Source organism: Apteryx mantelli, chromosome 13 (assembly GCF_036417845.1).
Source record: "Apteryx mantelli isolate bAptMan1 chromosome 13, bAptMan1.hap1, whole genome shotgun sequence".
Taxonomy (NCBI): domain Eukaryota; kingdom Metazoa; phylum Chordata; class Aves; order Apterygiformes; family Apterygidae; genus Apteryx; species Apteryx mantelli.
Window position 1 is genome coordinate 20,735,612 of NC_089990.1, and position 14,892 is coordinate 20,750,503.

General features: G+C 36.1%; 1 protein-coding gene across 2 annotated transcripts in view; it reads right to left on the reverse strand.

Moving 5' to 3' along the window:
- Window positions 1-1,612: 1,612 nt before the first annotated feature.
- Window positions 1,613-14,892, reverse strand: part of SMARCA1 (SWI/SNF related, matrix associated, actin dependent regulator of chromatin, subfamily a, member 1) — a 39,303-nt gene continuing 26,023 nt past the window's right edge. For both annotated transcript variants that reach the window (XM_067304284.1, XM_067304285.1), the window contains exons 20-24: window positions 13,674-13,806; window positions 12,580-12,698; window positions 12,146-12,358; window positions 6,886-6,996; window positions 1,613-6,200 (exon numbers count right to left, since the gene is read on the reverse strand). In XM_067304284.1, coding sequence (XP_067160385.1) covers window positions 6,129-6,200; window positions 6,886-6,996; window positions 12,146-12,358; window positions 12,580-12,698; window positions 13,674-13,806 — 648 coding nt within the window. In that variant the 3' untranslated portion in view covers window positions 1,613-6,128. The remainder of the gene's footprint in view (window positions 6,201-6,885; window positions 6,997-12,145; window positions 12,359-12,579; window positions 12,699-13,673; window positions 13,807-14,892) is intronic.

Sequence of the window (14,892 nt, forward strand, 5' to 3'; positions counted from 1 at the left end):
TTAATCCTGAAAGAATGAAGACGTGAGAATAAACGCATCTGAAACTTGAGAAGAGCACCTGAACGGCCTTTAAGAAAACACGAATGCTACAGTTCTAGGGAAAGAGATGTAACAGCAGCTGTACCGGACTCCCAACCCTCGCTGAGAAGTGGCCTCGCTGGAGAAAGACAGCACATCGGAAATGCAATTTATGACAGTCTTGAGTGGAATTTAAAATTTTGTGGTCTCCAGCAGCATCTACCTAATTAACAACAGAGAAGACAAATAAAGGTGACTTACCTCCCTGTTTTCTTAAGGCAAGAAACTGCCATGCAGAAATAAAAAGGTCTGTTCCCTGAAAAAGGGAAAAGAACCAGTCTGTAGTGCCTGGCCGGCCTCAGAGCCCTGTGTGCTCACAGCTATGAGCAACGTCACGTGACAAGACCAAATTCCACTGCAGTTCACACCATCCCTAAGATTGCAGCCAGGGTTGTCCCCTTGCCATGAGTCTCCGTCCCCCATACTTTTCTCCAGATATTTGGTCTGGGATAGTGGACTTACAGCCTTGTAAGAGGCATATTTAGAGAGCAATGCTCTGCAGTTGGCCATCCATATCTAAAGCATATGAATATTCATATGGATATGAAGCATCCAGTTTCTCTGGCTCCTCTGCATACGGGGAGAGCCCCGTAAAGGCATTCCCTGTGCCCAGACGGAAACATCTGCACACTGCTGATACAAGCGTGGGTCACAAAACGACCAAAACTGCCTTAGTAGAGAGAGTGACAGTCATTCTAGTAAAATCCTCCCTTTAAATCATAAACTGATACTTCCCAAGTCAGTCTTTTTAATGTTTGTTAGCATTAAATAAACTATTTATTAAATCAGTTTATGATTTATCACTGGATGTCATTCCATTACATGGTGTAGATCTACCCTAAGCATCTCAGACCCTTCAAAGGGAGAAACTACTGCGTAGATCTCAGACAGGAAAAACCGTGATGTTTGGATAGAGCGGCTTCTCCAGAAGAGTTGGCAGGTACTGCTTCCACAAAGATTTTGGAAACAGTAGGCCTTAGTGCCACGAGACAGCCACAGAGAATACATAAGAAATAGAAACTAGCTATGGGATCATCCTCTAGAAAGGTTATTTAGGAAGACTATCAGTTTCAGCTGTCTGTTCAGTGTCAAGCTCTCTGGAAGATAGTTTAGTTTAGCTTCATTCTTGTACTGAACATACAAATTGTTTTGTCCTGTAACTGGGGACACAGTAAGGTGATCCACATCTGTATTCCAGCTCTAGGTGCCTCATCTGGGAAAGAATGAAGTCCGCCAAAAGTCACTGTGAAGGAAATAGAATTGCTACCAACCAGTGCCAGGATGAACTGGTCTTCCTGGGCTCCTTAGGGGGCAAGAGATACAAGCCTGGATTTCTCCAGCTGTCTCTCCTTTTTCTAATGGGTCTTCCCAGGAAAAAGGGGTGAACTGAGCACTCCTTTAGGACATGCACCTCTCCAAGCAGAATAAATACTTACCATGCCTGCTAGTGATCAACAGGGCCAGTTGCAAGGGCAAATTCCTGGTCCCTACCAGTCTATCTCCTTTATTTCAGTAACACACCAGAAGTATGGAATAACAGAAAAACAGTAATATACTTTAATATAGCATCAACATACACTGTATTAATATATCATACAAAGAGACAACACAAGTAAGGCTGTCACAAAAATACAGGCACTACTAGCATCTTATTTTAGATTACAGGAAATAGGAAAGATTGAAAGCAGATGTGGGGCAGCCACCTCCCAATACTGTCCAGCTACAATAGCCTGAAAGCAAACAAGAGCAACTAAAACAATACTGTTCAAAAGATCATTTGATTTCAAGCGCATGGGCCCATCTGTACCAGAAGTGTGGTTACCAGAAGATTTAAGGTTCATATTAATTTTTATTTTCATGTATGTACAACTAAAGAAACAATTCTGAATTTGAAAAAGTTCAGAAGTTATCCTTCAACAACACTATGTAGACATATCTTTGAGGCAGCAAATATTACTCCTATTAAGGCTAGTATGAAAGGATGGACATCATGCAAATGCAATTGAAAGGGAATACATTACACTTCAAAATATGCGAACCAAGTTTAACTTTTTGCAGAAAGGAATATATCAAACATTGTAACTTTGACGCAACAAAGTATTTACATACATGCTTGAAGCTAAGTACATGGAGTAGATAAACTTACGTGAAATGTAACTACTGCCTAGCTTCAGTATCTTACCCAGATCAGACTCCAGCAATCAGTTCCTTCCATGTCTGCACCAAGCATCTGTCATTTTGTATTTCCATAAACACTTCTGGCTGCAAATTCCATGCGCTTTTCCAACCTGTAAGGCCTACCTAATTTTTAGCTTTGGAATTACTTTGTGACCACTGAACATCCTTAATCTTCCCACTGAACTTGGGCAGGAGGTGTGCACAGAGGGTGCCTGTGTACCCTGCGGATAGACTGCGGATCCTGGCAGTGCACAGCAGGACCTGAAGGGGCTGCAGGAACTGTGTAACACAAGTTACTTCCATCAGATATTTGGAAAGATTCGGATCGGTTTCCATATACTGTATCCCTCACTTACAATCTCAGAGAGAAAATTGGATTTTTTAAAATCCATAATCAGCATTATCACTAAATCAAACAAGCAATGCTAATTTACAAGAACAAATTCTTAATTGATATTTTAGGATAGTAAAGTAGTATTTTAGCATAGTACTTTTGCAAGTAGTGTCTAAAGATGGGTTATCATCAGCAAGGAGAGAGAGTTTCATTTCTTCTCTATGTCATTATAATAAATTGAAATTAAACAAAATAATGAAGATGGTCAGCTGTATGACTTTATCATCATCATCGCTAACATCAGATCTAGCCCAGAAATAAAGGATTCATAATTTGAAACCAGTGACTGTGTGAAAGGGGAAAAAAACCCACACAGGAGCTGTGTGACCTCTCCCTGTATCTGTTACGTGCGCTGCCTGACCTGTGAACGGTGCTGAATGGATGCTGCACTTTTTCTTTCTTCAACTCTGACGCTAAACCAACATAATTAAATTTCAGTTGTCTACTCAAAAGGAGACCTGAAATTATTTCTAAACTTTTTGTGACACCAGATCATACAATTTGTTTGGCACCCACTGAGTTGTCTAAAGGCCCAGAACTTTCCAAAGTTCTTTGTATCACATTACATTCAATGCTTACAAATCTCTTACAAACAGCATTCCTTATCTAAGAAAATAGTAGTTAAAAGTAGGAAGATTTCTTTATTTCAGTCTGTCTAATTTTGAGTCACAGCAGCATAACATTTCGATGCTGCTAGGCACATGCTCTGTGTACTTCTTCAATTACAAGAAAGAAAAAGGAAAAGAAAGATCCATTTTACTTTAATCCTGACCAGCAGCTGTTGCAATTTTCTTTATTTATCACTGTGGGACGTGATGGATGGGAAGATTCACTATGCTGAGGAACTAGTATATAGTACACAAGTGCTCTCAAGGACTGCTGTTCAACAGCACATTTAGTTTAACCAGAAACTACAGACTATAAGAGATAACAAATAGTTCCTGGGAGCATCTATCACTCTTCAGAGAAGCTGTCTGATCGAGAGGATAATATCTCAAAGAACAATTGCATGATCTTTTGCTATATAGCTAGTATATCATGTCACTGAAGGAGGAGAAAAGTGAACAGAACCTCAAATGGTAAGTGAAACCAAGAAATCTGCATAAAAGGACAAGTTGAGATATTACCATTCTAACATTCCCATATACTTTGCAAATAATAATACACAGAGAAACTGGATACACAAGAACATGCAAGTGAAACAAAGCTAATTTGCAATAAACAGAAAAAACAGAATACACTTATTTTGAGACTGAAAGCATTAAAATATTCACCCAATTATGCTAAATAGGAGCAATGGAATAAGACCTAGATGTAGCCATGTAATTCAACAAAAATTCAATTGGCTCTTCAGGCCTTTATTTCCCTCTTTTTACTCGCTTTTGTAAGTTCAGGTTATAAAGTTACTGAATGACATGGGAGCTGAAAAGCAAATGTAAGTAAGGCATCTTTCTCTCTCTGTTAAAAGCAATGCTCCAGGATTTGTGATTATCTGTATGTAGCTATGCAGCCTTTTCCCAGCCCGTGTAACTACACTAGATCTCCTTCCCCCAAGAAAAAAGAGGATGTCAACCACTCCAATATCAAAAATATTATTTGAAAAGACACCCTCCTTCTTTGAGCACACGTATCCCTCTGGGTTATAGTCATTTAAAAGTATATATCAACACCCATCAGTAACCTTCATCTGAAAGCTGTCCCAATCATTACATCTATTAGTCTCAGCTCTCTAGATGAAAACCCTTTTTTAAACTACAAGTATTGCAAATAAAAAGGCCAGTACAAATAATTAGTAACTTGGTCCCCAGATGAAAGCTTCACTCCAAAATACAAAAATCAGTTATCTTGCAAAAAGCTTAAACAAATAATCACACCCATTCTACCCCAAACCTTAAACTCGGACCATCAAGAAAGGCTGGAAATTACTCATCATTAAGCTTAAAGAGATTAATTCCAGAAAACGTAAAAGACATTCCAATAGATTTTAATTGCCACAAAAGCATATGGAGAGAACTGGGTCCTAAAACTCAAGAGCTTTCCAAAGCTCTTTTTACAAATTTTACAAATAAAGAAGCAGGTAGGCAACGCAAAGCATGAAACACAAAGTGTTTTATCATCTCAAAGCACTCAAGAAGGAAGCAGACTGCACTAGGAGAAACGTACAAGTCTTCAAGGCAAGTGCCATGTAAAAGCACGCTGCATTAATCTAGACTTGACATTACGAGGGCATGTCTCACTGTAGCAAGGTCCATACTAAACACCAGATCAGAGACAGAAGATTAAAGTAAAACATTAGATGCCACAGTCATTGTTCCACTGATCTGGGAAGGGCAGAGACTCCAAGGTGACCAGAAACTATGAACGCCTTAATAAAAGGCCACTCCTGCAAAGTCAAAATAAGGTACATCCAGCACTTTCATCCATTCATTAAAATAGAAATACTAAAAAGGAGCACTCCATAACATATCCCCATTGCTTCTGACTGACGTGTTGAATCAAAGGTAAAAGCAAAAAGTTAGCAGAAATAATTTAAGCAACCAAGATCTTTTAGCACAAGGCAGCATAGCTGAGCAGCCTACTAACCAGCAGACGAATTACTTTGTTACTTAAAGAAAAAAAAAAAAAGCAAGCTGTTAGGGGAATACTTCAGCCTACTAGGTTTATTAAACCTCAGTTCATTACACCTTTTTATATTAAAAACAAAAAAATTCAAAACAAAACAACACAAAAAAGGTTTCTTCTAGAGGTCATTCAGAAAAACACCTCATCCTGTATTTAAGCATATATGCAGCCCAGCAGAAACCAATGTCAAGAAAGAAAAAGTACGTATAATTATTTGCTGGCTTTCCTTCTGAATAGTTTTGGAAAAAAAATGTCAATTTGCATCTGACAGCAAACAAGAATGTCAGTCTAATTAGATTTTTTGTTCCATCATGCTCCTGATCCTCTGTACTCTTCTGAAAACAAACTTGATCAATGATGAAGGCACAATTATACAAACCTTAACACACATTCTAAAGCAAAGCTATGCAGAAAATGGAGAGAGGGGAGGGAAAACACAGGTGAAGTATTTCTCTTCAAATAACTTTAATTCAATTTATTTTCCCACAGCCATATAAATTTAAAATATGAAACAACAATAATACAGCTATAGAATCTAGGTTTTCTTTCAAAGCAGCAGCATATAAAACATATAAAAGCTAAAACCTCAGCACAAGCTTCAAAAAAAACAAGGACTGAGTGAATTTTGCTGAAGACATGAAATTCACAAAATACAGTACACAAAAATACTGGAATGCATAAAATATAAAGCTACACATTTTAAGTAAAGAAAGGCATTGTAAAATATACAAAATTTGCAAAATTAAACCATGGGATTTGGGGGAGAGTACCATGAATACAAAGAAGTTGGCAATTAATACTTGTAGATGGAGAGAAGAAAATGGCAGTTTTTATATCTAGCATTCAGTTTTCAGGCTCACGACTTCACTTTCTTAGCATCTTTTTTCCCAGAGCTCTCCGTCGCCAAATCTGCTTTTCTCTTCTGTGACTAAAAAGAAGAAAAACTTTTTTATAAGTTCAGTCAAATGGTGGCATTATACAACATATTACTGAAGTACATGACTAACCATTCAAAATGAAGATAAGTGACCCTAATATATTATGTATTTCAATTCAGCTTTGTAGTACGTAAAGGAAGGGCAAACAAAAATCCTAGACCGAAACACTCAATTCCGCTACCCTTTGTTTTCTTCAAGTCCTGCATTACATGGTCTTAATAGCACAGGTACCATATACCATTAATTGGATGACAAGATCAGGACCTTGTTTTGTGTACTGTTGTTCTAAAGATGATAATTTTTTAAAATAAGAAAAGAAGCACTTATCATTTCTTCCTCCAGGGACTACTATGTAGTGGAGAAATAACAATCAGATTAAAGACACATCCAACGTATCATAGAAACACCCAGGTCAAAAGAGTGTAGAACAATATGTTTTCTTAAGCAGAGTCTCAGTGCTACTTACATAAAAACCTCTCTTCTCAAGTAAATAAATTGGCTCTAAAATCCTACAAAATCAGGAATTCCTACCTACAATCTAAACATTTCAGTTTAATCTCTCAACCAATGGCTTGTACTAAAACAATCAGTGGCTAAAGTTTTCTTATTTTTCGTTTTTTAAACAAAATATAATTGAATTCTGCCCCACTGAAAAGTAAGTGTTGCTAAACATACTGCTGGAACCTTTGCTCCTCTCTTCTTCTTCTCAGCTCTTTCTTTTTCCTCAATTTCCATATTTTCTTTTTCAATTAGTGATATGAGAGTATTGCAGCGTCTCTGAAACTCCTGAGGAAACAGAAAACATCAAATTCTCTAGCAAAGAATAAATCATACGTACTCTCTTATTTACATGAACACATTTGAAGTTCTTGGATTTCAAAACACTTTTTTTTCCAGAAAGTGTTCAACATCCATGTACTAATAAGATTAACTTAGTTATTGTACATCTTTCTTCACAATGTTTAAAAACACCTTAGTTTAACCATTTCTTTAACTAGAGAAAAATACAACCTTTACTGAAATATTTCAACTTCCTGACAAGGTTTTTTCAGGACTGTCTCTAGGTGCCAAAGACTGATCAGATCTTTCATCATGTTTAGATGAAGCACATAATATACCACCTCCCAGAATATTACACTAGATTTTAGGAGAAGTCATCTTTGGACACATCTTTAAAGCAGAGAGAAAAGGAATCAAAGCCATCTTAAGCAATATTTTGCTGTGGCACACAGACTAGATTTTGTGATGGCACAAGACACCGTAGAACTCCAAACCGGCAAAAATCTATCTAGTCTTAAACTTTGAAGTCACTGTTGCATTTTCAGTCAAAAAAACCACCAAAAACACTATAGGCCATAAATGTTTTTTAGCAGCAAGATTTCCTAGTCATCTGAAAGTGATCAAGCTTTAAATTACAAAAATGTCATTTATAGATTAAAAAATTCCAATACAACCATAACATTATTTGTATTGCAGTTAGTAATAACTATTTGCTTGGTTAATAATAACCATTTGCCTTGGGGGTTGTCTTGTTACCCTATCTCAAAAAAAGTTCCTGATCGATATATAGTAGTACTCATTACGATTCAGCGAGCTTATGTATATTAAGAACAGAGATTCTGTGGACTTTTCCTTCCAACTCAAAGGAGGAAGCTTTCTTCTGAAGGAAAAAAAGCAGCTAAAAAAGAGCATTCTATCTACTGCAGTCGCTGAAATATTTTTTGAATCACAAGCTTCTAGAATTACTTAGTAGCATAAATCTTAGCCTACAACTGGCAAATTTGCAGGGAAGTGAATTGGTGACCTTTTTGCCCAGAAATTAGTCTACATTTTCTCAGCATCTGTAACCTGCATATTGCCTCAGCCATCATGTCATATGATGGAAAACGATGCAGTGTACATGCTTTCTTGATCCTGAGCATTCTGACAGTCAAGCATATGACTCATCTGTAAGTTGTTAATGCTCTCAAGTCTAACCATGTTCTTTAAGTTTTATGGTTTCTGCAGATTCTTCTACAAATGGGGCTCACAGCCTTGGATGACAGCTCTGCAATCCAGAATGGACACAGATAATCCTACAACCACAAGAATTTCCTTTACCGTGGAAAACACACTCAAATCATCCTTTGGGACATGTTTTTCCTTACAACTCCCTGCTGGAAAGCTTACATTCTCTTACATGAAGGTTTGCAAACCGATCATTATAATGAGTCATTCTATCATATCCATGTAAAAGCAATCTCTCACTCTCCAATACAAGTACAACCATAAGTCATGGCCCCATGCTGCTGCCCCAGAACACGACAGCCTTGCTGAAGTTAAAGTGCTCTCACTTCAACCGCTTCAGCCAATAAAACCCCTCAAACTTCACCCAAGCTACAGTTTTTGGATGAAAAGGCAACATGTCTGGGAAAACTTGGGTGATAGCCATCCCAGCATGCATTTTATCCCCAAACAAAAAAAAGGGACAGCCTCTACCACAAAGGCTTACTCTCTAGAGACAGAGATGATAAAGAGTAAGAGATACAAGCAGGAAGATGATCACCAGTATGTCAAAAGCATTTCCCATCATTTAGATTTGTATACATTACACTGAAGGACTTAGGAGCTGTAGGTAAAGATTGATGACGATCTGTTGTATAACAACGAGCTAGATCTTTTCTAGTACTGGTTTATGTTAAATTCAAGACAATTATCAGAGAGGAAATAGCAAATATCCTTCAGCCATTGCCTGAGACACTAAGAAAGATTGCCTTACTTCCTGGAGAAAAATATTTGCATAAATACATATATGTATTACAATAAAACGTACAGGTTCATCCCTAGACTATCCAGATGGACTACTACTCCAGCACAACATGCTGCGGACAGAGGACTCATAACAACAATTTTCTCAAGAGAATTCCAGAAGCAGTAGACAGGAAAACTTGACATGCAGGTAGGTTTCTGCTACACCCACTATCATAGAGAGTAAGAATCTACATGATAAATTCTGTCTTGAACTACTGAAACTTCAATATGGACTAATCCATCTCATTTTAGTACTATAAAAATACACTTAGACTTAGAGCTTAAAATACCTTGCACCTTTAGAGTTGAGTTTTCCTTCAGTGTAGCCTGATAGTTCTCTTTAGGATGGAAAGAGATAAGATATATTTTGCTCCCCACTTCATAGCTATAAAGACTAGTATGGCAATAAATAAGATGGGAGCACTGAACCATCACCTTCCGCATGACTGAAGGCAGAGAAGCTGACTTGAGAGTGAAAGAGATACTCAGTCTGAAGCTGGGTAGACAGGTGTGCACATTCTTGTATTTACAAAGGAGTCAGTTCTCTTAGACTGGGGTTGGGCTTGCAGAAAGGTAAAGAGCATATGCGTAAACTATGGCTTCAGAAAAGAGATATAGAATTCAATACTGCCATGATATTATGCATTCCTCCTGCATGGACAGAAATAAAAGAACAATAATAGCTAAACTTAAACACTTAAGTCTCCGTGCCCAGCTGAAAAAAAAAAATAATACAATTTTAGGTGGTCTCAATGTCTTTGAAAATTTATATTTTAGGGTAAACCATCTGTTTTTGGAACAAAGAAGTGAAACCTAATTTATTTTTGTTTTCTAAAAGAAATCTTCAGAAGAAGAAAAACAGAAAAAAGATGGAAGAAAAATTAGCTATTTATATGGAGTTCAAGGGACATCTAGTGGTTAGCAAAACACACAGTTTTCTTGGAGAGCTTGATAACAGTCCCTTTCAGAATTAAGCTGCCCTTTCTATGTTTAAGTTTGAATGCAATAAACAGTAATTTGAGATCACATGTGATTTAAGTGTTCCAGGAAAGGTTTTTTATCCACTTCCACTAAACATACTATTTATCCTTTTATAAAGATTTGTATTTATACTTGGTTCAATTATTCTTGGTGTCAAACAACTTTTCAGCAAGTTTCTCCAGAAGAGATATTATAAAGCTAGTGCAAAATGGACCCACATAGAAATTAATACTTCCACAAATGTCAGGATACTTGTATGCATAAAATACATCCATTATTGGCATTTATAAATGCCGAACCTATATCATATCATGACATTTTAAAACAATTAAGAAAAGTTAATGCGTGTTGGAAATAAGATTACTTTATCCATTATTTATATTCTTTGTATTTGCATACCACTTTTTTACTGAATATAAGGATTTGCAAGATCCAGATAGTAAGAACAGAAATTTTAACTCTACCTCTTACCTAAATATACAATCTAATATTAAATATTGATCTATGCTTTTAATTTCTAGTATCCATTTTTATTATTTAAATGGATTCCTCTGCAGACAGCTTAAAAGTAACTTAGTCATAGACTAAATATTGGAGCTCTCTCTCTTTAGGGTCATAGTTTTATAATCCAGTATTTCTTCAAACAGACATCTTAGCAAGTAAAACCTGTAACTCTTATTAATTAAGGGGGAACTGCTGTCTATCCAGAAATACTTCAATTGCTAGAATGTGAAGTACAAATCGTATTGCATAATCATAAGTAACACTGGAAAAAGCAAATATTCCCACCTGTTCAAAAAAACATTCTAAATATTTTATCTTATATATAATTTATTCTTTGTACAAGTACCCAGAATTCAGAACATTTTATAAACAAATCCTGAGGTTGGTGAACGAACAAGGGAATGAAGAATAATGCACAGTGGTTCTGCAGCTACTGGACTAACTTATTTTAAAAAAAAATCCAGGTTTGTATACAAAATGGCATTTAAGTTAAGTGATCACAATGTAGCAGTTAACTAGCAATTTGCTTATAAGGCAATGGGAAAAATCTAGGACAGTCGCATAAGGGACAACGTGCTCCATTCTTTTCTATCAGCTATCCCCAAGAGCGCTTTGTATTCAAACAGACAAATAAAGTTGTTCCAGCTCACACTCATTCCAAGTAAGAGAGAGTTATTTCATGTATTAAAAAAAGTTAGAAGTATATTTTTCCCATATAAGTATGTGCATGTACACATGCATGTGCCTGTGTGTGCCCGCGTGTCTTTAATACAAGGTGCACAAAACTTGCAAGTTTTACTCAGACAAAAAAGTGGAACTGAATCGGGGGAGATCTGAGCAAAGACTCCAGAGCTGAGCTAACAGTGTCATTAAGAGAGTCTCATTCTCAGGTTGTTACCTACCTATCTTACCATTTGCAGCCACCAAAGTTTCTGCTAGTATTGACACTTCTCACTTAATGTCTAAATTCAAATAAAATGGCTCTGCTCTCCAGAAAGAGAGAGGGAAAAACAGAGCTGAAACGAAGAGTATTGATCTACTTGTTTTCTTTATCAGTCTTGTATTATATTTTCTAAGTGTGAACAAATGCTCCAGAAAAAAAAATTAAGCCCTTGCATATGATAACCCTTATTCACAACTAAAAAGTGCATTTTAAACCAATTGTTCAAATAATTAGCTCTTATATGAATCACTGCAGATTTCCTTATGTTTTTAAATTTTAAGTACTAACATTAGAAAAGCTGTTCTTCTCTCCAAGTGTATATTTCAGGTGTCTTCAGTCTTCAAAATTGTCCAATAATTTGGAAAAGTAGTCATATGTTAAGATACATTCTTTGGTAAAGTTTTTAGTTTGCAATAAAAGTAACAGGCGTATTTGTAAGGATAGTCTATAATTTACATTAATTCTTTTGGATAACATGGGACTTCAGCTTGGCAGGTTTTCTAATCTGTGTGTTTCAGCAGTATTGTTTGCTGTACCAAGGGAAAAGTTTATTCTAGTAAAAATTAGCAAATGAAAATGAAGACCAAAATTCTTTTTTCAGAATGTTTCCTAGATTCCACACATGACTTGGCACATATCCAAATTTTACATACTGATGCTTAAAAAGGAGACAAGATACATCATACAATAACTTGGCCCCATGTAACTGATACCTACCATTGCAGTTCTAGATTTGATAAACCAGTCAAATCTGAACTGAGGAGCATTGCGCACACACTGCCTTAGTTCCTCATACACATTTTCTTTGTCAAAGCCCATCTTGTGTAACATGCATATCAAAAATCTGTCTTCCTCTTCTGTGTAATTTTTGCCTTTGTTTGTTCCATACTGAATACGCAGCTGATGAAAAGGTGCTTTATACCTTGCAATCTGAATGCAAAACAAGAATACAGACCATCAGACACACAACATTACATCAAGGATTTATTACGTGTTAGTGTAGATTACCTTTTTATACGGCTACCATATTTCAGTAACATTCCCACCCAACTATTCCCTTTCTGACAGGATTTGAAAGACAGATGCAGCTGTAACGATAGGCAGAGGAAGAAGTCAGCTGTAAAATCAACAAGAAAACCTGAAATGATTACTTTGGCATCAAGTGCTTTCTTGATACTGATCCTCCGTTGAATTCTTGCTTCTCCTCGTTCAATTTGAGCCATAATCCTCTCAATGTCCTGCAGTTCATTACAACGTTCCCAGAAAACAGCTAAAAAAGCAAAAACACAGCTTGTAAAATAAAATCTTTTCCTTTACTCTTCACTGTTAAAGCACTCTTCATCAAAAGAGGAATGCAGTCTGTGGTTCCATTAAATCTTAAAAATTTGCTAATACTCTCCAGTTTACTGCAGTAGCCAAAAAACAAACTTGCTCAGACTTTTATTCAATGTCTTTAAAAGTTAACTAAAAGTTCAACAACAACTGTAACAAAGTTTAAGTCCAACATAATTAACCTAATGGTGTCAGATACAACTCCAGAAAAAACTACTTTTAAGGATAGCTTGTCTTAACAATGGCGAAAAAAGTTAGAACTGGTAGCCCAGCAGTAGCATTAAACCATGCCTCACAAAATACTCATATTTCAGTTTTCGCTAGCTGTCTCTTTAAGGTCAACAGGTACTAAGTATAAAAACTAATAATTTGTGACTTCTTGGGTGACATCTGTTAGCCAACCCAAAATAAATTCAACAAATTGCAGTGAACTCTAGTGCAGCTGCTCCTTTTTAAGCAACAGGCAGAACATTGCAATGTAAAAAATGAAGTAATTTAGTAAAATTAAATCTAAGGATGAAATAGGAAGAATTCTGAACAAATTATAAGTACTGTAGAAATACCAAAGACAAAGGCACAGAGTACCAGCTAGAAGCCAGTACTTGTAGCATAAAGTATATTGCCACTTTGAGGCAACTTCATGATTCCAAAAGACCATAGCATCAAATGTAAATTAACTATGTCATGTTCTAAATTTTCACTAAAAGAGAAAATGACAATTGAAGAGTCATGTATATGCTGCAAATTTAACCTTTTCAACAGAACTGTGTCTTCTAAAAGGAATCATCAGATACTTTTTAATTCTTCAAATATACTTCCAAATGCTACATCTGGCAATGCTAAAAGAAAATACAGTAAAAATGATGGCAATACCACAGGATTTTAAGACATACACTTCAAAATATCCACAAACCTGAATACTCAATGACTTCCTCAGGTGACTTTCCCTCCACTTCACGGGCAATATTGTCTATATCATCACGTCCATATTTCTCATTAGCTTTAATAAACTGGTTAAAGTCTCTTTTGTTCCAGTTTGTAAAACCCTGTAAGCAACAAGAGATCACAAAGTCACTACTACGTAGAAGGGAAAACAACTGTCAAATTTTTTCTTAAGTACGTATCATTTCCTCCCACTGGTAATGCTTCTGCAGTGTCACATAATTACAGTGGTTAATGGTCTTTCAGGATTTCCATAAACTTCTATTATCCAGGGTTTATTACTGAGTCATAAAAAGTCTGAAGAGTTATTTTTGTGCACGACTCCTCATGCATTAGTATGAGCCTTTTACTGTATATTATTATTATTTAAAAAAAATCTTTCAAATGGCATTTCTCCAAAGAAACAAGCTTAATAACAGGTTACTGTATTTAAGTCACACTTCAGCACAGACGAGCAACAAATAAAGTCTTAGGAGCATAGGGAACATCAATGCAGGTATCTTTACAAGTTTTCAGAGCAGTGCAAGTATCTAAAGCAATAGCTATTCAGAGTATTTATAAACCTTGAACAAAACACACACACACACACACACTTGGATGAAAGTACAAGCACTTCAAGAAACAGTCTTTAGTTTGAGAAGATGCAGTCAAATAGAAACTCTATAGCACTGTCAAACAGAAAATTTGTTATGTACTGAAGAAATGAACCCAAAAGTGAACAACAGTTAAATGAGATGCAATGCATGAAAACATCATCCAAGAATGAGACATTACAGTTTAAGGACAGAAAAAGGAGAAAACGTCAAGAATAAACAAATGCCTGAGTAGCAATTTGTAATGCATTGAGTTTCTTTCATCAGGGAATTATATTTACAGGGAAGTCTGTCAGTTCTCCAACTGAATAAGCTCAGTCCACAATTAGATGGCATCTTTACAAGAAATCTAACATCCACAATACAAATATTTCTTTCTAATCATTAACAGCAGTACTGACATGCATACTGGCACCAGCTTAAATATTCCCACTGCTATAAATAAACGAGAGACATTAACAGTCAAACAGTGGCCTTGCAAATTTCCTCAAGGTGCAATAAGCCCAATTCCTTTATAGAAAAAGTTTCTTAATCAAAAAAAGTCTGCTACTTTTTATTTTTTTAAACTTTCTCCTATTAAGTAACCTTTAATAAGCC